The sequence below is a fragment of the Spea bombifrons genome, chromosome 1 (genome assembly GCF_027358695.1).
Source record: "Spea bombifrons isolate aSpeBom1 chromosome 1, aSpeBom1.2.pri, whole genome shotgun sequence".
Lineage (NCBI taxonomy): Eukaryota > Metazoa > Chordata > Amphibia > Anura > Pelobatidae > Spea > Spea bombifrons.
Window position 1 is genome coordinate 31,372,000 of NC_071087.1, and position 27,930 is coordinate 31,399,929.

The following is a 27,930-nucleotide window of genomic DNA, read 5'->3' on the forward strand; positions in this document are numbered from 1 at the left end:
GTTTGGATAAATCAAAATTATCTTGCTGATTTTTCTATTAGGTATTTAAATTAATACTTACATGTATGATACCAATCAAAGTTATAAAAAAAAACAATGAGTGTAATGAAAATAACATTATAAATTATAAAAATAGCCATTGTGGAGAAAGGTTTGATAAAAGAAATTAGATCTACATCCTTATTTTTAGAAGATGTTATGGATATCAGCTTCTAAAATAAAAAATAGGCCATGTCCACAAAACCACACTGCGACAGAATGACCTGTCATACAGGGCCCCAAGGTACTCAGAGATGGCTCCAGCCTGGCTGTCAAACAAAGTTAGTACAGGTAGGAACTCCATTGTTTAATTAATCCCATCAATAGGATTGCTGCCTGGGGGTTAAAGGTTGGGTTGTCTACGTGCACCTATTTATCAATGTTAATTTATGTTAATGAAGTTCTGTGGATAAATGAGTCTATGTTGTACAACAACTCTTCACTCCTGCTGTACTGAATTCAAGTTAGTTGTGTGTCTACTTATTGGGTACACATAGCAGGGTTCCAAGGTGTGCATGCTGACTGGTGCTGGAAGTTATTCAGGGGACAACAGGAGGATACTGGGAGTTACTATAGCTCTCTTGGTGAACCCGTTACATTGGCAGCAGCGGCGGGATCCTCCTTGCAAATGTCCCAGCGGAGCACCAGCGGGTATACCAGCAGCAAGCTAAAGAGGGTTCCAGCAGTACAGGACGCGTTGGTGCGCAGCAGAGTCACAAGTTACATAAATGCCTGGATGGAGGCTCTCAGAGTGGACCAGGGTGTCCAGGGAATAGTCCTCCCATCCTCCAAGGAATGTCACGTGCTAAAACTAGATTGGCGAATGCAGTACCTGGGAGAAGAGCTCCAAGAGGACTTGGTGGCTGAGTTGGAGAAGTTGCTTCCACTTGAAATGACTGTTGATTGTGGATACCGGGCCCTGTATTGGCAGGTTGCGCAGTGGTGTCCAGAGCTGAAGGATGACTACATGCCAGAGGGCGATGACTTTGGCGGCCCAGGATTGATAATGGAAAGCCTACTGGAGGACCGAGAATTTGGGAGCCCATCGAAATATCGGTGCGAGGAGATCCGGGAGTTCAGGAAAGGGATTCTCGCAGATGTGCCCTGTTATCTGCCCGACTTGTGGGCTGATTTAGATAATTTGGTTTCCCAAGAATGGATCCTGGGGCAGGCCTACCGAGAACTCTTTGACCGTGCTCAGCAGTGTGCCCCAGTGGATCCTGTGAGTATTGTGCCCTCACCAGAAGCACAAACATCCGAGCAGAGCACAACTGGCCTCTGCACACTCCCTTCCCTCACTCCAGACACTTTGCCCTATTCCCCGCAATATGGCCCAGAAACTGACCAAGACCTTCCCTGCATGTCCCAGCCAGATCCCCCAGCTGAACTGCTGGCATCAAGGCAGAGCACTGCTGCCTTGACTGAAAGCAAGCCTGTTACCCACAGATTATGGACCCTGTCTCCCTGCCCTGGCAAATGGGACTGTTGTCCTCGTCTGGGACCCAAACTCCCCAGTCTCTAAGTGCACTCCAGTACTGGTTAGTGGGACAGGTGCCTCTTGCCAGCCCCCTGCATCCACAACTCTAGGAGCGACGGAGCTGTGCTCTCCAACTGAACTGGTTGCAGACCCGGTTGGGGTCTGGCCCCAGTTCGGTCTTTTTAAAAGGGGAGATATGTGACAGAATGACCTGTCATACAGGGCCCCAAGGTACTCAGAGATGGCTCCAGCCTGGCTGTCAAACAAATATAGTACAGGTAGGAACTCCATTGTTTCATTAATCCCATCAATAGGATTGCTGCCAGGGGATTTAAGGTTGGGTTGTCTACATGCACCTATTTATCAATGTTAATTTATGTTAATGAAGTTCTGTGGATATATGAGTCTATGTTTTACAACAATAAACTGTTCATTCCTGCTGTACTCAATTTAAGGTAGTTGTCTACTTATTGGGTACACATAGCAGGGTTCCAAGGTGAGCATGCTGACTGGTGCTGGAAGTTATTCAGGGGACAACAGGAGGATACTGGGTGATCTCTGGGAGTTACTACAGCTCTCTTGGTGAACCCTTTACACACACCATCATTCTTAGGTGAACATTTATTCTGAAAATACTGTGCATGTACCAAAATGTTGTTCAATAACAGTTGTAAAATAAAAATAAGCAGCATATATGTATTAGAAAACCAGCATGTATGTATATAATTTGGGAGTAGCCATTTTCCTGCTACCATCATCAGGGGTGAACAATGGGACAAAAGCAACAGTTGGTGATGAGGGGCCCTCACTTGCTACAATATTGTTATGTCATTAACACTGTATGTTCACCAGCAAACATTTAATAGTTTTGCAAAGCATGAACCCCTGCAGCAAGGTTGTTTACAGACATACAGATTGACTTTATTTCTGGATTGTCATTAGTGATAACAGAGGAGACTTCCCCTTACATTATGTTATGTGGCAGGAACGTTCAGTAAGAGGTTCCTTATTCCAGTCATTAACAGTGGAAGCTATATTGCTTATTGCTTGTAAGGAAAAGTGAGGGCTCAGAGTTAATGCATCAGCATCCCCATGCCAACAACCTGTAGTCAAAGGAAAATAGACAAGCACAAGTAAAAGCTTAGATATATGTGTGTGGTGAAGGCAATGTCTGTGCCATGAGAGTTATGTTGTACTACCATCTGTGTCTGGCTAGCTATATAATGAGAGGAGCTATGCTATACCACCATCTGTGTCGGGCTGACATTATAATGATAGGAGTTATGTTGTACCACCATGTGTGTCTGGATATATGTATTATGATAAAAGTAATTTGGTATCAATGTCTGTGCCTGGATCACCGTATAATAAAAGGAGTCATGCTCTACCACCCTAAGTGTCTGGATCACTATATAATGAAAAGAGACATGTTGTACATCCTCTGTGCCTGAATCACTATATAATCATAGGAGTCATCAGTGTATAATGATAGAAGTCATTTTGTACCACTGTCTGTGTCTGGATCACTGTATAATAAAAGGAGTCATGCTGTACCACCATCTGTGTCGCCATATATAATGAAATGAGTAATGCTGCGCCTCTGTGTTTGGATCACTATGTTATGATGAGAGTTGTAATGTGTCACGGTCAAGCTCAATATATATTGATAGGAGTTATACTGTACCACTTTCAGGCTCAGTATATGATGATAGAGTTATGCTGCACCACCCTCAATGAGTGGCTTACTATTAAATTGTGGGGGTTATGCAATCCCACTGTCATTGTCTGGCTCAATATATAATGCTGGGAAACTTTGCAGTACAGCCATCAGTAGCCAGATCACTATACAGTAATGAGATTTATGGTGTATAACATATGCCAGGCTCACTACGTGCTTATGCTCGCTGAGCTGCACTGTATGACATCTATGTCTGGCTAACTGTACACTGATAAGGGATATGCTATAACAACTGCACACAGGGGCGGGCTGGGCCGGGGGGCAGGGGGCAATTGCCCCCCAGGCTGCCCTAAATCCGGGCCGGTGGGCCAGACGGACGACCGGCAGACAGGCATTCAATGCTGCTGCAGCCGCAAAGTTAAAAACTAAGCGGCCGCGAGCAGGATTGAATGCGGCCGTCATGCGTACCTGGCGGGAGGGGGGCGGTCCGTCCCGGCTGCCGCTCATCTGAGGGCTGCCACCATGCCGGCACGCCTCCAGAAACGGTGCGCGCGGCAACTGTGGCTGTGCGCCGGGACTTCATGTAAAATCCCGGCGCACAACACTGAAGCCACGCCCACCGTCTTCCGCGCTCAGTGCACCGGAAGGACAGGAAGAAGAAGTAGAAGAAGAAGAAGAGGAGGAAGAGGAAAAGTGAGAGTGAAAGAAGAAAAGGTAGGAGAGAGTGGATTAGTAAGTGTGTGAGAGTGATGGGTGTTATGCTGAATGTAAGTGTGTGGGAGTGATGGGTGTTATGCTGAATGTAAGTGTGTGAGAGTGATGGGTGTTATGCTAAAAGTAAGTGTGTGAGAGTGATGGGTGTTATGCTGAATGTAAGTGTGTGAGAGTGATGGGTGTTATGCTAAATGTAAGTGTGTGAGAGTGATGAGTGTTATGCTGAATGTAAGTGTGTGAGAGTGATGGGTGTTATGCTGAATGTACATGTGTGAGAGTGATGGGTGTTATGCTGAATGTAAGTGTGTGAGAGTGATGGGTGTTATGCTGAATGTAAGTGTGTGAGAGTGATGGGTGTTATGCTGAATGTAAGTGTGTGAGAGTGATGGGTGTTATGCTAAATGTAAGTGTGTGAGAGTGATGGGTGTTATGCTGAATGTAAGTGTGTGAGAGTGATGGGTGTTATGCTGAATGTACGTGTGTGAGAGTGATGGGTGTTATTCTGAATGTAAGTGTGTGAGAGTGATGGGTGTTATGCTGAATGTAAGTGTGTGAGAGTGATGGGTGTTATGCTGAATGTAAGTGTGTGAGAGTGATGGGTGTTATGCTGAATGTAAGTGTGTGAGAGTGATGGGTGTTATGCTGAATGTTTGTGAATGAGGGTTTCAGATAGCATGGATGTGTAAGTGTTGGGGGATAGCTTGGCATAGGGAGTCCGTAATCACATTCCTTTCATGCCCAGATTCCAGCATGTAGTGGCTGCCTAGGCATGATAGGAGTGTGATTGCTGTTATAAATTATTTTTTGGTCCAACTTCGGTGTGTTAACGCTTTTATTGGACAGAATAATTCAATGACAATATTAATATATATATATATATATATATATATATATATATATATATTTATATATATAATTGCAAACAGCAATCACACTCCTATCATGCTAAGTCAGCCAGCACATGCTAGAACCTGGGCATGATAGGATTGTGATTGTTGTTATATATATGTGTATATATATATATATATATATATATATATATATATATATATATATATATATATATATATATGTGTGTGTTAATATTATTGTTGATTTTTTTGTCTAATTTTGGTGTTACTTTTAATAAAGTATTTTAAAGTTTTTTTTTTGTTTTTTTTTTCAGTTTTGGCCAAGTGAATGCTGAATTTTTAGTTTCAGTCCAGAATTTTCATTTCGGTGCATCCCTACTATATACTATGCCAGTCACTAAAGTGGTAAGCCTACACCACATCAATGTGTGGCTTAGTATATAGTGATAGGGGTTGTCAGTGTCTGGCTCAATGTATAGGCACACATTGACGGTGGTACAGCATAATCCCTAAGTATATAATGCTAACAATTTTGCTGTACCCCTGTCAATGTTTGCCTAACCATAGAAACTATGCAGTTTTAAAGTGTGTGTATGGGGGGGGCTGCCACATACAGGGTCTGCCACAGGTGCCAAATACTCTAGGTACACCCCTGCATCATGTGGCTGTCAGACCCAATGGCCATGCCTCAGCTCCTCTTCCCACGTATTAAAAGGGGTGTGATGAAGAGCTGAGGCATGCGGTGCGTGCACGCCGGCCACTTTAATTTCATTAGGCGCTGGTGGAGTGACTGCCGCACGACGGCCGCTTTCAATGTCGCTCGCAGCCGCTTTGATGGTGCAATGGGCCAGTTGACTAGACTTGCCCCCCAGGCCTTAGGCTGCCAGCCCTCCCCTGACTGCACATGCACAAATCTCTGCCTCTAGAGTGCCAAAATTTACTTTAATGTCCCATTGTCCTAATAACCCATTAATCTCACGCAAAACACTTGCTCAGGCCACGACCAGCACAAAATGTGAATAAATCACTAGGTTCAGAGACATTTTGTAATTTTTTTTTAATTCTGTGCAGCTCTAAAATCATTGATTTCATTGTTATTTATCTACTTTCCTGAATATAACCTCTGTAAAGATGTTATAATTCAGCTGCCTGATATAGATGCTGCACTGCAAATGTATCTAACCGCACACCAAGGATGTACGGTAGTGTTGGTGGGAACTTTGCGATATGATCTGTGCCATAATAACTAGGTAGAGCTAAATTATGCTGATAATGTGGTTTGCACACAGTGGGCGGAGCTTTGGGGCAGTGGATGTGGTAAATTTCAAGATGTGCTGCAAAATGTTCCTTGAAACACTTTTCCAATGTTGACAACTATGTTGTCATGAGCACTGACATATGCATTGTTGACATATGAATTGATAAAGTTTTAGTGTTCAGTTGGTTGAAATTAAACTTTCAGAAGAAAGGCTAGAGTGACAGATCGATTAGGGTGTGTTAATTAAATGTTTGTCCAAGTAGAAGAACATGTTTGAAAAAACATTTCTATGTGTGCCATGTCATACTACAGCGCTATATACCCATTTCATATACATAATAATAAGTTAACATTAAATGATCTGTCATTTTCTTAAATGGTACAGTTAATTTTTAATAAATCTGAAATATGCAGTGTATATGTACATTACGGCAGCAGAAAGTAATTTTTTTTCCTAAGGATTGGTTTGATTATTGCTCCCATTAAGTTATTTCTGAACTTTTCTTAAATCTGACAGGATACTAAGGGTGAGAAGGGAGAGGCATTTAGTACAGCAAACAATTTATAAAGGCTTGCAACCATTTAAGTCTTTCAAAACCGTCAACACTTGTTAAAAAAAGAACACAATCTACATATAGTTTTCAGGAATTGACAGGTTTCAGTATACTAGTAAACCAGTAATACCAGTATACTATAAACTATTGAAAACCTTTAACAGTTTGTTAAAACATAATATACAGAAGTATCTTTAAAATGTTAGTTGCAAAGAATGTTTCATATCAAATACACTTATTTTCAAAATAATTTTGACAGGCCATGCGTGGTAATTCATTTCATTTGTTCTGCATATCATAAAAATGAATGTAATAATTTGACAATATGTCATTGAAAATCCAGTAATAGAATTCATGTGCTCCAAATAGAGAGAAAAAAAATATTTTTTGTGTGCGGTCAAGTAGTGGGACCCCGAGGCTTGAATTTCTGTTGTATTGCACAAAGTCACTGAAAAGTACTATAGCAGCAAGCAACATGCCTTTATGAATATTTATTATCTTGAAAACTAGTCAAGCCTGTACAATAAATAGATATGTAATTCTGTACCATGTACGAATACTAATATTTATATTGTACACTCAAGGAAATTGGCTGTATAGGTTGTGGACAGCATTGGAAGAAAGCTGCATAACATTTTTACTCTTAATAGCTTACTTGGTTTTATGAATGTCTTGGTAAGATTGTTCTTTTGCCTTTTTGAGACATGGGAATGTTAAATTGCATACCAATGGCAGAGCCAACATAATGTTACAGAAACACTATAATAGCTAGGCTATGTTTAATAGACTAACCATTTTACTTTTTTTACTATTAGCAAAACTATCAAATGTAAAAAATAAAAAAAACACCGTTTTATATGTGATTTAGTAAAATGTCAAAATAATTTTTCTGCGACACATCCTATTTGGGACATATTCGAAGCGGCGAAATTCAATTTACCCAATCAAACCATATATGACTTGTGCATTCAGATTCGTACGAATTTTGACATCTGGTCATTCTGCGCCACATCCTATATGGGACATATTCGAATCGGCAAAATTCAATTTACCCAATCAAACCATATATTTTGGAAAGCTAGACACCCCTGGGTGTTTCAAATGCTAGTCGTTTAACTCTTTCCATGACAGAATTTTTGGGAAGATACAGCACTAATTTTAGGAATTGCTAATAAAAAAAGCGGCAACTTCTGTCGCTTTGGCACTTGTGGCTGTTCTCTGGAGTGATCACAATGTGTCCTGGGGTGTGTTTTAGGTGTCCCGATATCGAGTCATTTCTGCAACACTGTTTGAGCTTAAGAGACGATCATTGATGTATGTGACTCACCGTGTTGCTCCGGGGAGCGATGAGGCCAGGCCCCTGCAACAGTTTTCAGTGTTGCTGAATGCCTTGATATTGAGGAATTACACGAACACCGTTTGGGAGAAGAAAGAGATCTTATATCGCTTTCTTAATTGATTTAAAAAAAAAGATACGTCAAGTATTGTTAAGGGGGATACATTTTCATGATGTGCCTGGTATGTCAATTGTAGTCAAGGGGTTAAATCAATATTACTATAGCGTCCCAAGTTTTAATTAATTCCTGCAAATCCAAAGTGGGAGTTAAGTGTGTGAGTGGGTGAGCTGTGCACTTGGACAACAATCGTCCTTCGTAGAACATTACACTCCCGCTACAGAAACCAATCCTCATATGTAGACATCGGGATCCTCCTTTGGCTATAGTAATTAATATTATATAATTCCTCCAAACTTGGAGTAAATTTGTAATGGAATATATATTTTCTTATCTTTTAGTTTGCACTGATCTTGAACTCAGAGAATTTGCAAACCGACTGAGAGACTGGTTTAAAGCTCTCCACGAAAGCGAATATCAAAATGAGAAGACTAAAGCCGCACCACGGCTGGAAAGAAGCAGTAAGACATGATTATTTAACATGTTTCATATATCCCTAAATATAAATAATCACAGCATGTATTTCACTATGGAAAAGAACATTTTTTGGCTGCTTAGTCATGAATTGAAAATGTACATATGGTGTTGGCATATATTGGTTAAATATGATGTAAATAATTTTTATAAGTAGCTATAATAATAGTTGTTACAACATTGTAAGTAAAACATTGTAAAACTGTTGTTACAAAATGCTAGTGAAGCATCTTAGACATTTCAATATTTTAGTGACAAAGCTGTAGCAAAGTGGCAGTCATGAATCTATTTTGTGCTCAGGAGACATTGAATCCAACCCTAGACCCACCATTCCAACCTACCTCTGCCCTGCACCTTCCATACTAACACAAAAAACGCAATCCTCCAATCTCTCACTGCTGTCCATGACCTCTTTCATCTCTAACCACCTCAGTCTCCTTGTATTCACTGAAACGTGGTTAACACCTTCCGACACTACCTGTTCTGCTACCCTCTCTTGTGGTCAACCTGGAGAAAGTAACTAAATTTCTCTCCACAAACTCTCAGCTTGACCCTCTACAATCTTGTTTCCTACCAAAGCACTCTACCAATACCGCACTCCCTAAAATTACTAACAACTTCCTCACCGCTAAAACAAAAGGCCATTTCTCATTACTTATACTCTTGAACCTATCTGCAGGCTTTAATACTGTTGACCACTCCCCTGTTCTACAAACCCTTCATGACCATGGCATCCATGACACAGGTCTTTCCAGATTCAAATCCTATCTCTCTGACCGTACTTTTAGTGTCTCTTTTACTGGAACTTGTTCCTCTCTGCTACCACTGTATGTTGGTATTCCTCAAGGCTCAGTTATTGGGCTTCTACTCTTCTCCATCTACACCTGTTCACTTGGACAACTCATGTATTCCTGTGGTTTCCAATACCATCTATATGCAGATGACACCCTAATCTATATCTCCTTTCTCAACCTTTCACCCTCTCTTCTAACTTGCCTCACCGACTATTTCTGGGTTTCTGGGATGGCGTTGCATTACTTGAAGCTTAACATCTCCAAGACTTGTGGGAATCCCGCCATCTGCTCTGTCCACAATTCCTGACATCCTTATCACTGTTGCCAACTCTATCATCCAACAGACAGACCAAGTTTGCTGCCTTGGTGTCACACTGCTCTCTCCTTGATCCCTCACATGCAGTCCCTTACCAAATCCTGCCACCTTCACCTGAAAATAATAACTTGAATCCGCCTAGTCCTCACACAAGAAACAACCAAAATACTAATCCACTCTTTTGTGATATCCCATCTGGATTATTGCAACTCCTTACTAACTGATCTACTCCTCTCCCACCTTTCACTGCTCCTATCCGTCCTCAACACTTTTTTGTACCAGTTTCTTTTTGTTTGTTGTTTGTTATTTTAAACTGATCCTACCACCTCTGATTATAAAGCACGATATAATCTGCTGAGCTATATAAATAAATGTAATGTCATTTAAATTAAATGTAAAAGACAAATGTGCACTTTTGTTTGCATTAGAATTTAACACATTATTCATAGGATCACCAATTTCAGACATAGCCATTTACCTAGCAAACACTGTGCAAACTGGAACAGAACAGAGATAGAATGCATGAACATTTAGGAGCCTTAGAAAAACAATTCCATCACAGTATCAAAGAGTATTTAAAAATACTAACTGGGTCTTTTTTTTTATTAGTGTTTATGTCATGACATTCTTACAACTCGCTTGCTAGTACAGTATTACAGTACTAGTATTTTGCAATAAACACATATTTATTTGAAAGGTTTTTTTTGCTATTTTCATCGTTTTATGTCTCTCATTCTAATTTAGTACCTTAACTTAGTCCAGTTCTGCAAATGAAGCATTATATTAAATTACAAAACTGAATCCATTTGCAGTATTCTAAATCAGTTACTTTGCTTCATCCTTTTCTGATTAATACAGAGCTACACTTTCTTTTCAGGTGTACTTTTAATTACAGCGCTGTAAAATCAAAGCCACATATGGCTATTTATTATAGAATTAAAGTGTCAGGAACACTTTGTATATGTGTCATGTTATCTTGTAGGAAAAGATGATTATGATTTCATACTCTAGCACTGTTGGTATTATATAAATAAAAATATTTATATGTGTAATTGTAATAGTTGAGTATGCATCTAACGTGTTATGATTTTGCTCTAGAATTAATTAGGCAAGAATAATATCCTTCCACTGGTTTGCTGAAATCATGCTTTCTTCTCAGTTTAACATTATTCAATGTACGTTTTCATTGCAGGGTTTGACACAAGTATTCTGCCAATTTGTCGGGATTCTCTTGGGTGGATGTTTAATAAACTTGATAAAAATTCCGACCTGCTGCTGGATCAGTATGAGCTTGGAAGCATTTATATTGACAAGAATGAACAATGTACTAAGGCCTTCTTCAATACATGTGACACATACAAGGACAACTTGATATCTAACAATGAGTGGTGCTATTGTTTCCAAAGACAGCAAGGTAAACAGATTTATATACTCATAAAAGTGGAACACACTAAGCTAAACTAAGAATTCCCACGAAGCTTGCATTGTCACAAGTGCGTCATCAAACACTTAAGGGTAAAAACTAAACAGAATAAAAAACTAAACACAAAAACATTACATATAATAATTTCAGAGCGTTTCTTAGACTGAAAATTGATGACTATTCATATGTTTCCTACAGTGAAACCATTCCTTAAAATCAAGTCTAGATTTTTTAAATTTATTTTTTACGTTTGAAGAGGATTCATATCTAGATTAGTCTAGATTTTCTGTCCACCTAATGTATCGGTTTGTCTTAGTCTGTCAATTCTTGTCTTGTCATACCCCTTGAATATATGTATTGTATTAATCGCTGCGTAAACTGTTGGCGCTATGTAAATAAAAGAAAATAATAGTAATAATATATTTTAAATCCATTCTGCCCTATGATAACACAACAGTTTTTCTCATAGTTAAATTGCCCTCCCCAGAAGTAATGCCCACTTGAGGGCTATGTTCCCCCCAAAAATATGTGATTCGTACGACAGCTAACAAACATACAATCATAACAGTAAACACAAATGTCACTCTTCCTGAGAAACCCAAAAATCTGCTAAGCCTCTCCTTTTTTTGTTGGCACTGTTTTAAGTTATAGCATAACTCCAAGCATTTGAAAGGACAGACGTTGGCTTTCAAGCCCAGAGGGCTACTGGCCAATAATGCATCATATTTATAATCTCTGTCACTTCAGCATCAGATTGGGTCCTGCATAGAGTGAAAAAGTATAACATGCATCCAGTCGGACAATGTTTGTCTGCCACTGATACAATTTCCACGTTTATCTATTGCCATACTGCTCCATCTCTGTCAATTACTTATGTTTTTCTACACCCCATTCCATCTTGCTAGAGCAGGGCCCTCTTTACCAAATGTAACAGTTCATCTTAGTCTGCCAATTCTAGTTTTGTCATACCCTTTCAATTTATGTAGTAGACAAAGTAGTTGCTGAGTAGTTGGCTCTAAATACATATAAAAAAAATATTTAGTCAATAAACACATTTTCTGATGTTTATATACAAGACTCATTATTGTAATGTTTAGTGCTGTAGAACACTGTGATACCACACATTCTAAGCTTCTAGAAAAGGGAGATATCAAGGGAGCAAATAGTGACAGAAGGATTTGGATGCTATGTCAGATGACGGTTCAGTGTGGAATCCAGCACCAATAAAGAAACACACTGGAAAGGTACTATGTTTCATAAATAATCATCAGTGGGTCACAATGCCACGTAATTCTCCCTATAAAGTCCTGCCTCTAGCCATACATGTAACTACTCCGCCCAAAACATGGCATGTGCACTGGCTGTACACCTTAGGAAAACAACTGTGTATTAATATCACAGCACTTCATATATATTTAAGTAAGAAATAGCATTAAACATGTTCTGCTTTTTCTGTTACACCACTTTTTTTTAATATATCTTCCAGATCCTCCTTGCCAGACAGAGCTTGGTAATATTCAGAAACAGCAAGCGGGAAAGAAGTTTCTTGGTGAGTTGCAACCACTGAATATTACAGACTTAATACCAAACTTATTTTGCAATATATACAACATTATATCCATGCATAATTCAATAGATGAGTGTTTTGCATTAATGCCAGTAAACTAGCAGAATTGCCTTCTTATGGCTGTCATAGGGGCAAACACATTTAATGGATTTTAAAACTGCAATGAGCTACTTGCAGCGAGGAGAACACAGACCATGCAGATCAAATGTGCAAATTAGTGTTTATCTGCCGTCTTCTATCGCAATATATAATTGAAACTCATCTCCACAAATGAAAAGAACAATATGGTCAAGGTATAATACCATTCCTGAGCAACGGATGCACATGTACCATAAACTTGCCATATTATAATGAATGTAAGAATAAAGCATTAGGAAATGTATCTTCATAGTTAGGGAATTTAGGTCTATAGTTTTTCAAGAATATGTTTAGTAGAAATCAATGCATGATTCTCCCAGAAGTTGGAGGTCATTACTGGCCCCCAGGGTGAATGGTGAATGGAGGCAGCAGAATTCATCTTTAACCGCCTAGGCATGCCCACAATATTACCTGTGCCTGTCCTGATTCCACCTTCTAGTCTCTTTCAATTATTTTGGGGGCTTTTCCCACATTTACACAAAGTTAGCCCTGCCTCCTTGACTTTCACACATACATTTTCTGCTTACTATAATTAGCAACAGAGGAGGAGTGCCCAGGTATGCTAATTTACCTTAATATTAATGTTGATATTTATTTTCTGAAGGGTACTACATTCCAGTGTGCGATGAAGATGGCTATTACAAACCAGCCCAGTGTCACAGCAGCACTGGTCAGTGTTGGTGTGTTGATAGATATGGCAATGAAGTTAAAGGATCAAGAAAAAATGGAGCTGCAGAATGTGGTAATTGTGAAATTTTACTGTATTTTAATATTTCTTCTTAAATGGAGAAAAATAAATCTGTAGAAAAGTGTGTCTGATATGTATTCATATTGTTATATAGAGAGATGTATTTATTTTGGTGACAGGAGCTGACTCAGAAACTTCAGGGGATTTTGGCAGTGGAGATTTTGCTGAATGGTCTGACGATGAAGACGATGACGAAATGATGAATGATGAAAAAGAAATTGAGGATGATGACGATGAGGATGAGGATGAAGGTGGTGATGACGATGATGAGGATGAAGATGGATATATTTGACACGCCACAAAGCAAACAAATTCTATTTTTCATGTCTAAAAAAGACATCACTTAGGAAATATCTTTGCTCACTTCACTACCAATAAAAAAAAGGATTTGAAAACAACATGTATATTTTGTATGACCATACCAAGTATTAAGCTGGAGTCATAGACTAATGTTTAAGAGTCATTTATGTGCTTTAAGCTTTGATATGCTTTTGACAAGAAGAAAATGTTGGGAATATAACCTAAGGAAAAACATACATACAAATGTATCTGTGAAGATAAACAAAAAAAATACAGCAATCAGTTTGAAGGACTTTGGTAATTGTTTGGGCATCCAATTGTTAGGCTTACCCAAACAGCAAAAAATATATTCAAAAACAGTAAAGACTCCATTGAAAAAAATGGTCACAGTTACTAGGTCTTGCTATACAAATGTCATAGAACTCATTTTCTAACTATAAGGGGATTTATGGAACAACTTACCCTAGTGTAGGTAAGTTTTGCTTTTTGACTATTTTTGGCTCAAGACCCAAACCACATAGGCCACCATGTTGGCTTAAGGAAGAGTCCAAATAAAAAATGCTAATCCATTAAAAGTGTGAGTGGTAACACTGTCTGCCCATAGTTTAAGGTGTTTTTGTTTTACAATCAGGCCCCGGAGCAAAAAAGGGGATTAATGTACTAGTAACAAATTATGATGATAAAATGTGTATTCATATATCTACATTTATTTTTGTGATAAAAGCTCAGAAATATTAAAACTATGAAAAAATACTAAAACTGACACTATATGCAGAATTGTATTTGCTTTGTAAGCTTTTTGGTTTGTTGTCTTTTTATAACTTGTTCCCCTATTACATTTTATTTTAGGAGTCATTTGTATATATCTTATCTAATCAGACAGCATGATATATATGTTATAGATACCACAGTTTGTGCATAAGAGTGGTCATCTAACCACATTTCAGCATCAAGTACAAAATAGTAATTTGGTAGAAAGGGTACTATGGAGCAAATACATATTCTTCATCAGTAATAAGCATAATAAGTATTTTTAATGTTTGATATTGAATGATATAAAGACTCTATAAACTAATTCAAGGCTCATTTTAAATCATGAATTACAGCTATATTTAAGGAAATATTTTCAGGAACGCTTACATTTTTCAAAAAAAAAATTATGAACCAATGTTCTCTCAAAAGATTTGATCATTTATTAATTAATAACTAAGTTTTTGTTCATGACACCAGAAACGTTTCTAAGGTTTACATAAATTAGAGATGTACTTTTTTCCTTATTTTACTTAATTACCTTTTAAGCTTTTAAGAAATGTATTTGATTAATTCCATTGATATTTTAATAAACTTAAAATGTAAAATTCTATTTCTTGCAATATAGCATTTTAAAATAAATACATTAATAATTGTATAGTTTCTCTGATATGATCTTCCAGTTGTATATATTATCCCATGACAACTATTAGGCAAGATACAGGAATATAGTAACTTAGGTTAAGAATAAAAAAGACACAAGTCCATAGAGTTCAACCTTGCTATCCATTTGAATAATCAGAATTTCTTTATAGAGTCTGTTCACCAAGCTCAGGAAAAGTTTGCCTTGACGTTTTGTGTGCCAGAAGGACTTGCTTCTATCTGATAGGCTAAGGGGTTGGAGTGTTTTTCTGTCAATACATACCTGCCTTAAATAGAGTTGAGAATCTTGATTATATATTATGAGGCCTAAAGGGTGTCACTAATACAGGAAAAAGTCTGATAGAAACAAGGCAGCATGGCCAGAAAAATATCAAACTCCTCCTCAATGTAACCAACGTTTCAAATGTTTAACGGCAGCTTATAGAAAAATACAGGTATAAAATTGGTCACGTATATGTGGATCAATATATTATTAAATATCACACAATATCTACCAATTTTTTTCAGTCCCCGAAAGCGATAACTAATATTAGAATATGCATCATGTTTGAAAAGGCTAAGGCACTGCAGAGCTTCTAATGTTTGTAATGTTACAAATATTACATGTACTGTTAAAAGGCTTTTAGTTAAGAGCTAAAAGCACCAACTTACTAAAATGATGCTAGTTCAGGTATTGTACTGATGCAGTAATGAAGAAATCCATTCATATATTTTTGTTATGTAATTACCCTGTGAAATTTATTATGCTTATGATTGTGTATGTTTGCATTTATTCCTTAAAAGCAGAAAGGCTTACTTTAATCAGTTTGTTTTTGTTCGCATGTTAATTCTTTGCGTAGATCTCTTAAAACTCCACTACCTTCTTGTACTGATCAAACGTCCACAATAAACCATAAGTTAGAACAAGGCGTGTAGGATTGCACCATTTGCTTTCCAATATCATTGGTGGTTTTTTGCCACAAAAGTCTTACTTTTTTTGCTGGAATATTACAAGGTAAAGATCAAAACAGCATTCTTGACTAAATGTTTATCTGTATGTTTAACTGAAAAAATGCAATGCATTTTTATACGGTTTATGTATAGTTTGCAAAATAAAGACTCTTGTAACCAATCTGACTCACTACTGTTAATTATTTATTAAAACAATGCATTCACATATTTAAATAAATATATGATGCACTACACGTCCATAAAACTCTTCCAACAACATATTAATACATTAAAATGCAATTCACACAATTCATCCACATATTAATTAATTCATTCTCTCTCATTCTCACTCTTTATTTCAATATTCTTACTACCCCCCTTTCTTACTATCTATCCCCCGTTTCTCACTATCTACCCCCTCTTCCCCTTCTCACTAACTACCCCATCTCACTATATACCCATTTCCCCCCTCTGTAAGCACTTACCTTGCTAAAGTCATGTGGTGCGAGCGCAATGCCTCTGTTTCACTGCTCTGCCGCGGTGTGCGCGGCTTCACTGCCAAGCATCGGCATATTATGGCATATTCCAGCGCTCAGCGTGACGTGCCGTCACCGAGACAGAGGCCTTGCGCTCCCTCCACCGCAGTCAGGGCAGCTCTGAGGCGGCAGGGAGCGGAGGAGACAGAGGGGCGTGGAGCGGTTGCTGAAAACTCTTTTATGAACGACTGCTCCGCACCCCTCTCTCTCCTCTACCTGGGTGCCGTACAGTGTTTTGATTAAGGGGCCCTGTTGGGGAATTCTTTATTATCCGCCCCCCTCGCATGATTTCCGGGCCCCCCCCTCCGTTTCCTACGCCAATGCCTATAGCCATGCAGTGCAGGACTCAAATGTCACTGAAACACTGAATACCCTATTAGCTACTGGCCCACCAGGTATTTGCACAGTGTGCCAAATGACCAGTCCAGGCCTCTGTAAAGATGTAGTAGAGTCTCAAGCATAACCATTGCGTATGCTTGAACACCACTGCAGTTTGAATCTGTTGTGATTGGCTTTTAAAAAAAAAAGCTGACAAATATTGAATTTTTTGTGAAACATTTATTTCAACCATAAGGATGTAATTACCAAACATAACTGTTTTTACAGAGCAAACAAAACCCTAGAAATTACATTATCTACATAATATTTCTGCATATTGCCATCACTGTTTAATTTAACAAATCATTTTATTTTACTATACAACTGGTCTTTTAGAGAAAAATCTATCTTTTGATATAAAATACATGAAAAAGATGCTCATCAGGAGTAAGTTGTGATCTTGTATTTTATCTTTTGACAAGAAAAGTGTAAAATATAAATGTCAATTTACTTTATCATCAAAAATCATTTAAAACCTACATTGTTAGACTTAAAAAATCAAGAAAATAGTCTCTATTTCACTGATGACAGAATAGTTCATTTTGTAAAATGGTAAAAATTCCATTATCGATGTATGTATGTATGTATATATATATATATATATATATATATATATATATATATATATATATATATATAGGCCTGGAAAAAGGTAATGGTAGTCAGGACAAAAAAATCCATGATTCAATAATTTACCATTCGAACAAATTACTTTTCTAGCATGTAGAGCACACTGCATAAGGCTCTCTTAGGAACCATGCCCTCAGGCACCACAATTACCACCACAACTCAAAATTTTCACGTTTTACCTTCAGCCTTAATCACTGTCTTAGCCAAACTGAGACACAAACCCGCAGACCACGCTCAGTCAAAATGATGAACAAGCCTACACACCATGTTTCCAGAGGTTTACAGTCCTTACTTTACTATGCTCATCATTGAAGTGAACCACAATCTGTATTCACGCATTGGCTCCTATACATCTTGGCTACAAGCCTGACTGAGCTACCCTGCAGCCTTAAAGTGATTAGGTTGCAGGATGCTCATTCAGGTTGCTCTAGTGGCATAATTTGGACTAAGCGAACTTGGCCTAGCCATAGGGTCCTTGATCCAGGAGATCAGCAGCCTCTCTTTCGCATAAACGGGGAGCGTGATGAAGATTCCTGTAGCATCAAAATTCAATGTTCTATTTAAAAGAAAGAATACTAATTATCTCAGGATTGGCAGACAAGAAGGTAAGCTTTGGCGGCTCCAGGAGTTTTGCCCTGGATCAGGCCTAGGGCAGTGTGCAGCCAGAATACCCCACTGTCATTAAGCTTAAATGATGCAGTTAAGGATAATCCTATAATCATTCTGGAAGTTTATTTTAAATGCTTTCAAATCCAAAATTTCAGTTTAGAATGGAATAATACATATTTACCTATTATAACTCTTCTCATCTGAAACTATATTTTGACTACTATAACTATATAGACACTTTTCTTTCTCTAGATATAACCCCTTAATTACAAAGCCCGTACATAAATGGCCAAGTTTCCCCCCCAACAATTGGCATAAATAAGTTTTTAAAGTGTCCATTGGCAATTGTGTTTTTATAGTTATCCACAAAAAAGTGCTTTTGATTTTAGCTATCTCTGAATCCTTGATATACTTGTTTGTTTGCAACAAACAATAGTTAGAACATACTAATTCTATTTCAGAAACATACTTATTCTATTTCAGTAATGTACATTGTCATCATCCCTGCAATTGTATATGAGTTAATACTTTAGAAAAGTATTGCCAGTCTCCTGCAGATTTCATGACAGTAGTTCAATTTCTCATTCATCACAGAGCCTAGGTAACATGCGCAACCCATCTGTTCCATGGTCACTCGCTCTCTACTTTCCGGCTTGATAGTATGTGGCTTTGCCCTTGGAGAAATCTAATGCTCTTTCCCTAAAAATAGACTTTTTAAAGATCCTATTGTTTTCTTTACTAAAATTGATTAAAATGTGTTCTGAAAGTTATATTTTATTTAAAGTGCCACTTTTTCAACATCTGCACAAGAGAATAATTAATATTACCATTAAAATGTATCATTCAATGTGTGATATTAAACACTAGTAATTTTGCATGTAGAACTGGGATACGCAAGGTGAAAATGGTGAAAAATTGTATCCACTGTTTTAAAAAAGAAATGAATAATTAATTCAATTTGAATATCACGTATACAAGGATTATAGAGTCCATCCGTAGATAAGGTAATCAAGTCAACAAAGCTGTGCCATCCCAAAGTGATCCTTTTCAAGCGTATCTTCTTTGGTTTACTCAGCCAATAACATTTCCATAAAAAATGTCAATCTGGATTGAGTCTGTTTTATCTGACACGTGCAGCTTCATCAAATGTTGATGTGTGCAACTTTACAATGTGTTGTATTGAGTTGATTTTAATTTCATAAAGGAATTTGGTATAGTGCCACACGTAGGATTGCTGTTTGAAATTATAGATAAGTATAATTATAGGTATACACTGTATTTAAAGAAACGACTTTATAGGTGAGCTGTTAGACAAAACCATGTTTAAAGTAATGCATTTGAGGAATAAATAAAGAACACTGTTATGTTTACGAAGTGAAAAAAAATGCATTTATGATCTGCTTCATCATTCTGATTTTGAAAGTAAAGATACACATGGAACACAAATGTGCAAAAGGCCGATAAAAATGTGAAAGTGGGTTTCTTGTCATGTGCCATGATCAGCCATTAAAAAATAATTTTGTAGTCACGTGCTGTATATAGTAGGAGTGGAAGCTGTGTGGCTCTCTGCTTGAACAGACAAAGCAAGGATCAGAGTTACTTTGTCAGGATCCCCAGCTTGAGCTACAGGAAAAGAAAAAATCAGAAGGTAGAAGCTTCGATTTGTGTTTATGTAAGTATATGAATTTATGTGGGGCTATCTATATATGAGTGCATGTGGTTGTGCCTATTGTTTGTGTGTCTGCGTATATCAGTGTATAGTGTCTTGCTAAAGTATTTACCCCTTTGGCATTTTTCCTATTTTGTTGCATTAAGACATGGAATTAAAATGGATTTGCTGGGTGTTTATCATTTGATTTACACAACATGCCCACCACTTTGAAGATGCAAACAATTTTTTTATTGTAAAACAAAACTTGAGTGTGCATAACTACACCCCCCCCCCAAATCCAGTACTTTGTAGAGCCACCTTTGCAGTAATTGCAGCTGCAAGTCTCTTGGGGTACATCTCTATAAGCTTGGCACATCTAGCCACTGGGATTTTCTCCCATTCTTCAAGGCAAAACTGCTTCAGCCCCTTCAAGTTGGATGGGTTCCGGTGGTGTACAACAATCTTTAAGTCATACCACAGATTCTCAATTGGATTGAGGTCTGGGCTTTGACTCAAGTGTCTCTTTAGCAGTATGCTTAGCGTCATTGTCCTGCTGGAAGGCTAACTTCCGTCCCAGTCTCAAATCTCTGGAAGACTGAACCAAATTTCCCTCAATAATTTTTATTTTTAGCGACATCTGTTATTTCTCCAATCTTGAACAGTTTGCCAGTCCCTGGTGATGAAAACCATTCCCAGAGCATTCACTGTGGCAATGGTGTCCTGGGGTGATGAGAGGTGTTGGGTTTCTGCCAGACACAGAGCTTTTCTTGATGGCCAAAAAGATCAATTTTAGCCTAATCTGACCAGAGTACCTTCTTCCAAATGTTTGGGGAGTCTCTCATATGCCTTTAGGCAAACAGCTAAAGTGTTTGCTTATTTTTTTCTTTAAGCAATGGCTTTTTTCTGGTCACCCTGCTGTAAAGCCCAGCTCTGTGGAGTGTAGGGTTTAAAATGGTCCTATGGCCAGATAATTCAATCTCCGCTGTGGAGCTTTGCAGCTCCTTTAGAGTTATGTTTGGTCTCTTTGTTGCTCTGACCATTAAAAGTGTACTTTCATTGTCCCCAGTGGTCTAATTTAATTGTAATTAAAATAAAAACATAACTTTTTTGTGAAGGGAGCACTTAAAAATAGAACTTTCTTAATATAAACATTTTACTTTACAAGTAAAACTGTTTTCTTTCTATTACACATAGGAAGCTCTTTTTTAAATACATTTCATGCATCAACTATTCATATCTATCCTACTGATGACAATGATTTATAACTGAAAATTTGTTGTTGATGAAAGCATGACCGTTTACTATTATCTATTATTATTATCACAATGCCAACAGGGCTTCTTTTTGTTGAACCTACTATTTGATACTCATTTTTTCTTATTGGCATCATCTATTTGATACTCATTTTTTCTTATTGGCATCATCTATTTGATACTCATTTTTTCTTATTGGCATCATCGCTCAACAGGAATAACTGTACAGTTCAAATAGAATAGAATATAGTTTTAAAAAATGAAATCTCTGAAACCTGTGTCTCAAGCTAAAACTTAAATACAATGCGTTCTACTTGCTGCTCTTTAATTATTGTTTCAGATACATATTATAATGCCTTGTTTGTCACCAATAGTAATTTATCAATGAAGAATAATAAATTATATGAAAGAAAAATTTTAAAAAAATGTATACACAAATTAGAGGTTTGGCTTGTGTAAAGTGGGCAGCTGAATTTTAAACATCTGAAAAACACTCAAACTGTGCACATGCCCAGTAGAACGCCTTGATTGGTCACCAATATTTATCAATGAAGATTATGAATAATATATGATAAGATAAGAGAATATTATCTTGTTTAGTGTGGGATGTGTGGAATCTGGAGCTGTGGAGGTAGCTTCATCTATATGTAGGTTTTCTATATAAAGATGAGTGAAGCTTCCCATTGGTGATTTTAATGACTGTATCCAGAAAGGAGACACACACTGTGCAGAAGTCCACTTTTAACTGAATTGATTGATGGAATGTGTTAAATTAGTTATTTTGTTGAATTTTTCCTCTGCTTCTAATAAATATGTGACATGTATGTAGAAATATTTTTTTTAAAAGTTTGTGTCACTGTAAATCAGAGTCTTTGTTTCAAGTCAGCTGTTAAAAGATTAGAAAATTGTGGTATTATAAAAAATACTAGAAAGCTCTAAGGTTCAATATTGATTTAAAAAATGTATGTATTTATTGAATTTGTCTTTTAACTGCCAGTGATTGGTTATTGTAAACATATTTTAATGCCCTTTATACAATTTAAACTTTATTTAACTGGTGATATTGTTAACATGACCTTTTCTTTGCTTTTAACATAAATTTGATTTTCTCTAAATGCTACATTTGTAAATTGCCTTAATATATCTTAAACTGCCACTGCAGAAAATTACTTGACTCGCTCCCAAATGAAAGTGCTAAAAATTGAAGCTCTAGTAATTTTAAATTGCTCTATCCTAAACACAGCAATTAAAAATAATTGCAACATTTCTAATGTTTTTCAAAATGCTTCAGTCAGAAAACGACTAGGTTTTGGCCTATTGAAACAGAAATGGCGTCCAATTATTGTGGTGTTTCTAATTTATATAAATGCCCTAATCTGGTGCAGGTCAAAATTCTGGTATCTAAGCAATACTACTATATAAAGCTATGAAAGTCTTTCAAAACAAGTAGAAAAAAATGATATTCTAACGCAAATTCCTTTTAAAATATAATTGTATTGATGTATTATATTAAGTGATGTGAAGTCATTTATAATTTGTATGAGGAGACTGCTAATGAATCATGTAGGTTAGAACATTGCAGTTCTTTTAGGTATCAGTTATTTGTGACAAGAGCTTTGGCTGATTTGTTAAAATAAGAGAATTAGATACGTATTACACTGGTAACATTTTTCTCATTGCTGGTAGGGTAACAGGTGCCCCTTAAAATGGGGATTCATTGAGCAGGCCACCGATGATTTAATGAAGCCCTGCAACATGGAGGCTTTGTAAGAAGGGACATATCATCTGCACAGCAAAAAGGCAGAAACTCCACAGAGCAAAAACGATCCCGTATTGTTGTGGGTAGCCTGGATAATAATATCTTAATGATACTCTTATTTTATTTCATTGACATTAGGAAACACTGAATGGTTACTTACTGGAATAACTTATTACAAAATGTTCATCTTTTATATTCATTATTATTGTAATGCCTTGACTGCCATTTCTGTTTCAATTTGGAACTCTTAAAGGGACAGTTTAATCTGCCATGCAGTCTCGCCCATGAAGAAAGCATCTTAGCAGAAGCTGCAGCTCTAGATTCGCAAGTACTGGCCCCTTTACTGTCCAGTTTTTACACCAGTTCTGGATGCTCCAGCCAATCACTTCAGAAGGCTTTCTCTGCATGAGTGTGGGGAGGTTTCATTAGATTTCCTGAAAAGTGTTGCGTCCACCAGAGCTGGAGCTGTTTAGCAGTGAGGATATCGTCGTGGAAAGGGAAAAGCCAAAAGACTAGGAGGCCAAGGACAACAGCAATGGGGCAAATGGAAGCGAATAGGTTATTCATAGAGTAAAACAAATGAACATGTTTTATTAATTGTGCTAAAGATGTTAGAGGCAAGAAAACACAGGTAGCATCATATACAAGTGTAATAGAATAACAGAACATTTCTGCGGCACCCTGAAAGACAGATAATGCATGAATGGTAAAATCTGCTGACTTTCCCTGCTGATGGGCCAACACAATTCATCTTGCTTGAGAAGTTCACATGTCAGAATGCTAGCTAGAGTAAGTTGGAAGAACACGATGTTCCAAGCACTTTCATCTCAGCTTCCTTCCTGTGAACTTTTACATCCTGTGAAACATTTACATTGATTCACAAAAAAAACACAAGCTATACATAGTAGAAGTAAATTAATGTGAACAGCTAAAGTAGCAACATGTTCCCTTTTTCAAATCACTGGTAAAACCTTAGTAAACGTTTATCCTTACTGTGCTTGGAGTTCCTATGCATTTTAAAATATTCTATGCAAATAGCTTTTTTTTTTTAATTTTTACTGCATTTCTGGATTATTGACCTCCAAAAAAGCGTGCATTGTTGTGTTGCTATTTAATAAGTACCTTACTAGTAGTAATAAACTACCTTCAAGCCTCTGGTATAGGAATATACCAACCATTTTCAGATTGTTCTTTTGGCTGATCCTTGCAAAATGCATTCTTTTTTGACAGCTTCCAATAAGGATGCCTAGATTCTGTCCATGTAAATATGTCTGGTATATATTTATACTTTCGCTTTGTGCCCAATATTTCTTTCTAGATTAAAGGTTTGTTAGTGTTGCCATGGCAACATCGTGATTATAGGTGTTCGGTGTATGGAGTGCAATCCCTCAATATATGTTATATTTGGACACGCACTGATCACATATATCCTTTGCAATTGGAACCCATTTTCTGCTATATTTCTCAAGAGTTTTTGAGGTTACAGCACTTTTTGAAAAAAAAATAATTTTTAAATATACCAAGCACATGTGTATTAATAAGGCCATGGATTTTATTGATCTACTGTGGCTGGAAACCTTATTTCATAAAATTGAAGAAGTTATCAGAGGATAATAGTGTATGTCAAATTTATATTACGATTCATAATGTTCTCGCTATGTGGCATCTGCTATAAATATTACTATTTTGCAATGTGACAATCTTCCTAAACTCAGCTCCAAGTATCTAAAAATTATTTAAACTATTCCTACCATTAGTGATATAGAAACCACTAAGGACCCCTTATATCATCTTGAATCAAATTAATGCAAAATATGCTAATGCTTTGTTGGACACTTAATTACAGGTAGTTGATATGTCAAGGTTGCATTTATGAAATGTAAGCTGCATTTTGCCAACATCAGTTTGAGGCACAGTTAGTTAGCAAATTAATTAATCTTGGTCTGCACATTGATTCATTTTCAAGTGAACAGTTTACAGAAAACCTGCGGGGAAACTTGTAAGCTAGGTATACTTTATTCTGGCACATGTTAGTGTGGCCTGGGAGTTGAATTGTTGACTACTTTTTAACAACGTAATGCTTGTTTTTTTCCAGCAGAAGTGCAGCAACTAGACGGGCAATAACTTGAGCCCAGGAACTCTATTGTTGCACTGGTGTAACGGGGCCCCTCAGCTCTTGCATTGTAGAGGACCCTCTGTGTACAAGCAGCTAAAAAGAAGGCTCTGGGGAAGGTAATGGAGTAAGTTTAACCCCTTCAGTCACCTATAGACATACCTGTTGTCCTAAAAATACATTTAACCAAGCCATTTATGACAACCATGTATATCCTGACTTTCTTGCAGTTGTTGTTTGACAGCCTGGACTCCCTCCTGTCAGCAGACGCCAGCATCGCTGGCTTTCTGCTGCCCTATCTCTTGTAACGGCTGCCGATGCAAGCGCCGGAAAGCTGTTACATTTAAAATGCTCAATTGTGCGATCAGGCATTGCCTTCCGGGTCGCGTCACTACTGACGTCACCCGGAAGATCATTGGAGGACAGGATATCCCCTGCAAGAAAAAAAAGGGTTAGCGATTTTTTTTAACAATAAAAAAATGACAAATACAATTAATAAAAAAAAAGAAACAATAAAGTGAGCTAAGTAATGTCATTGTGACATCACTGGCAGAAATAACATGTTCAAGAGGTCCCTAAGAGGACCTCTAACCATACTGCACTGATAACAGTACAAAAAAAAAATTAATAAGATATTTTGCGCATCTATAATGCTCATGGTCTAGCTTCTGCCCTATAATATCTATAAAACCACAAAAAACTGCAGTTAAACACTTAAGCCATAAAACATACAATATGCAAAAAATCCCAAGAATCCTTCAAAATACTAAGTGTTGGAGGTGTTGGAGAAAAAAGCATAGGAAATAATTTCTGTTGCCAACTTTGACAGCAATTGGTGGCCAAATAGCTGCACGAAGAATGCCCAAATACCCCCTGATAGGATAGTCTGAGTTATCCGCTTTACAGAAATATATAGTTTTGGTTTATTTGTTTAATATTAGAGTTGCAATCCCATCATACCTAATGTAAAAATTCTATGGCTGTGCAAAAAAATAGTTTACACCTTATAGTATGTTCCCTATAAGTGCTGAGAAAGTATAGAAATTCTATATAAATGAGGTATTTCTGAAATCAGGACACCTGAATTGATACATTTTGAGGGGGAATTGTCACTTTATCTAATTTTGTGAGCATTTTGTGAGAGGAAAATATAAATATTGTGACAAAAGGTGTGGTGAAGTGATAGATGGCAGGTATATTAGACCAGCCTTGGTCAATGTCCCAGGGAAATATGTTGTTTGTTTACAAACTGCACTACTGGCAGTTTGCAAAACATGGTAAGGGTCCCTGGGCATCTGGAAGAGCAGGGTGGGCCAGTGCTCCAACAGCACTAATTGCTGTTTTGATCCAGTCCAGAGCCTGCATTCTGGACAGGAGCTCCACAGGTGTGGATTAAGTAACAGCTCACCTGTGGCTGATTAATTAGCAGGCAGAAGGTTAAAGGGTTTGAGCCTGATTCAGAGGAGAAAGCCACTGTTATGCCAGCTAGGAGAGCTGATGAACTGAGGGGTGGTTTCTCTCTGCAAAGCCATATTGATGGTAAATTGTGACCTGTTTTGTCCTAAGCAAAGACTGTTATTCTGCTTACAACTGCTGCTGTTTATTCCTTTAAAATAAACATTGAAGCTGAGCTGGATGTGTCCTGGACTTCATTTACCCTAGAAGACTGTGGTTACAGCCAAGATCCTTGACAAAAATCCCAAGGAAAAGGGAGGCCTGTCACAATATATATATATATATATATATATATATAACGCTTTTTTTCTAATTTTCGCTAGTTTTTACTAAATTTCTCATCCTAATTTTTCAGCTTATTATCTAGCTATGGTATCAAAAGAAAGCCATCTCTCTCCTTGAAAAAACAATTGTTTAAATGGTGTGATCCTGCACCCACACAGCGTACCAAGTCATTGCAAACAGCACGGTCCTCTAGGGCAGTGGTTCTCAACCCGTGTATCCTCAGGACCCACATTTGTCTTTGGTCATTAAGTCGTGACCCAAAAATAATTTAATTTCTGAAACATATTTTATTCCATAAAACAACTTGTGCAGTATTCCACTTATATATATATATGCAAACAGTAAACAAACAAATGGATACTTTGCTAGTGAAATGAAAGTGCCATTGAGGCAAAAACCCAATAAATAAATAAACAGTCATTGAAACATATGAGGTAGAACTAATGGGAAAACTGGGGATGCTTTCTGCTGAGATGGTGCATAAGGGCTGCAGTGGGGGGAAAGGAGCTGTGGTGGTTAACTGGGGCTGTGATAGGGGTTGTGGTGGGGAGAAGGGGTGGGGGTGAGGGGTTGTGGTGGGGAGAAGGGGTGGGGGTGAGGGGCTGTGGTGGGGGACACGGATTGTGGTGTCTGGGTAACTGGGGCTGAGATGGTGCATAGGGGCTGTGGTGGGGGTAATAGGGGATTTGGTGGGGTAACAGGGGCTGTGTCCTAGTGGGGGACAGAGGCAATAGGGACAGCAGAGCAGATTATATAATATATATATACATAATATATATACATAATTAGTACACTAAAAAATATATATACTTACCTCAGAAAAGATGAGGGAGTGGAAAGGCTGTCCGCGGGCTACAGCAGGAAGAGGGGAAAAACTTTATTCAGTTCCCACTAGGAGCAGACAGCGACCGCAAAGCAATCAAGCAACTTGCTTTATGGTCGGGGAGTAATACTTAAGTACATGCCGGACCGGAGGCTGCTGATGGCCCTGATTGTTGAGGCCGGGGTCCTGACAGCCTGCGGCTCGCGGATTGCTGCTAGAATGTGTAAGGCAGCCCCAGGAAAGTGAAATTTTCCCAGTATGCCTCCAGTCCGGCCCTGACCCTCCGCGACCCACTGAAGACGGGGTCGCG

The 27,930-nt window shown here is 37.7% G+C and overlaps 1 protein-coding gene across 1 annotated transcript in view; it reads left to right on the forward strand.

The window, feature by feature from the left end:
- The window catches only part of SPOCK3 (SPARC (osteonectin), cwcv and kazal like domains proteoglycan 3), an 85,107-nt gene extending 70,361 nt beyond the window's left edge, over positions 1-14,746 (forward strand). Inside the window, exons 7-11 of the mRNA XM_053459947.1 lie at positions 8,367-8,486; positions 10,802-11,023; positions 12,519-12,581; positions 13,342-13,479; positions 13,605-14,746. Coding sequence (XP_053315922.1) covers positions 8,367-8,486; positions 10,802-11,023; positions 12,519-12,581; positions 13,342-13,479; positions 13,605-13,777 — 716 coding nt within the window. The 3' untranslated portion in view covers positions 13,778-14,746. The remainder of the gene's footprint in view (positions 1-8,366; positions 8,487-10,801; positions 11,024-12,518; positions 12,582-13,341; positions 13,480-13,604) is intronic.
- The last annotated feature ends 13,184 nt before the right edge of the window (positions 14,747-27,930 follow it).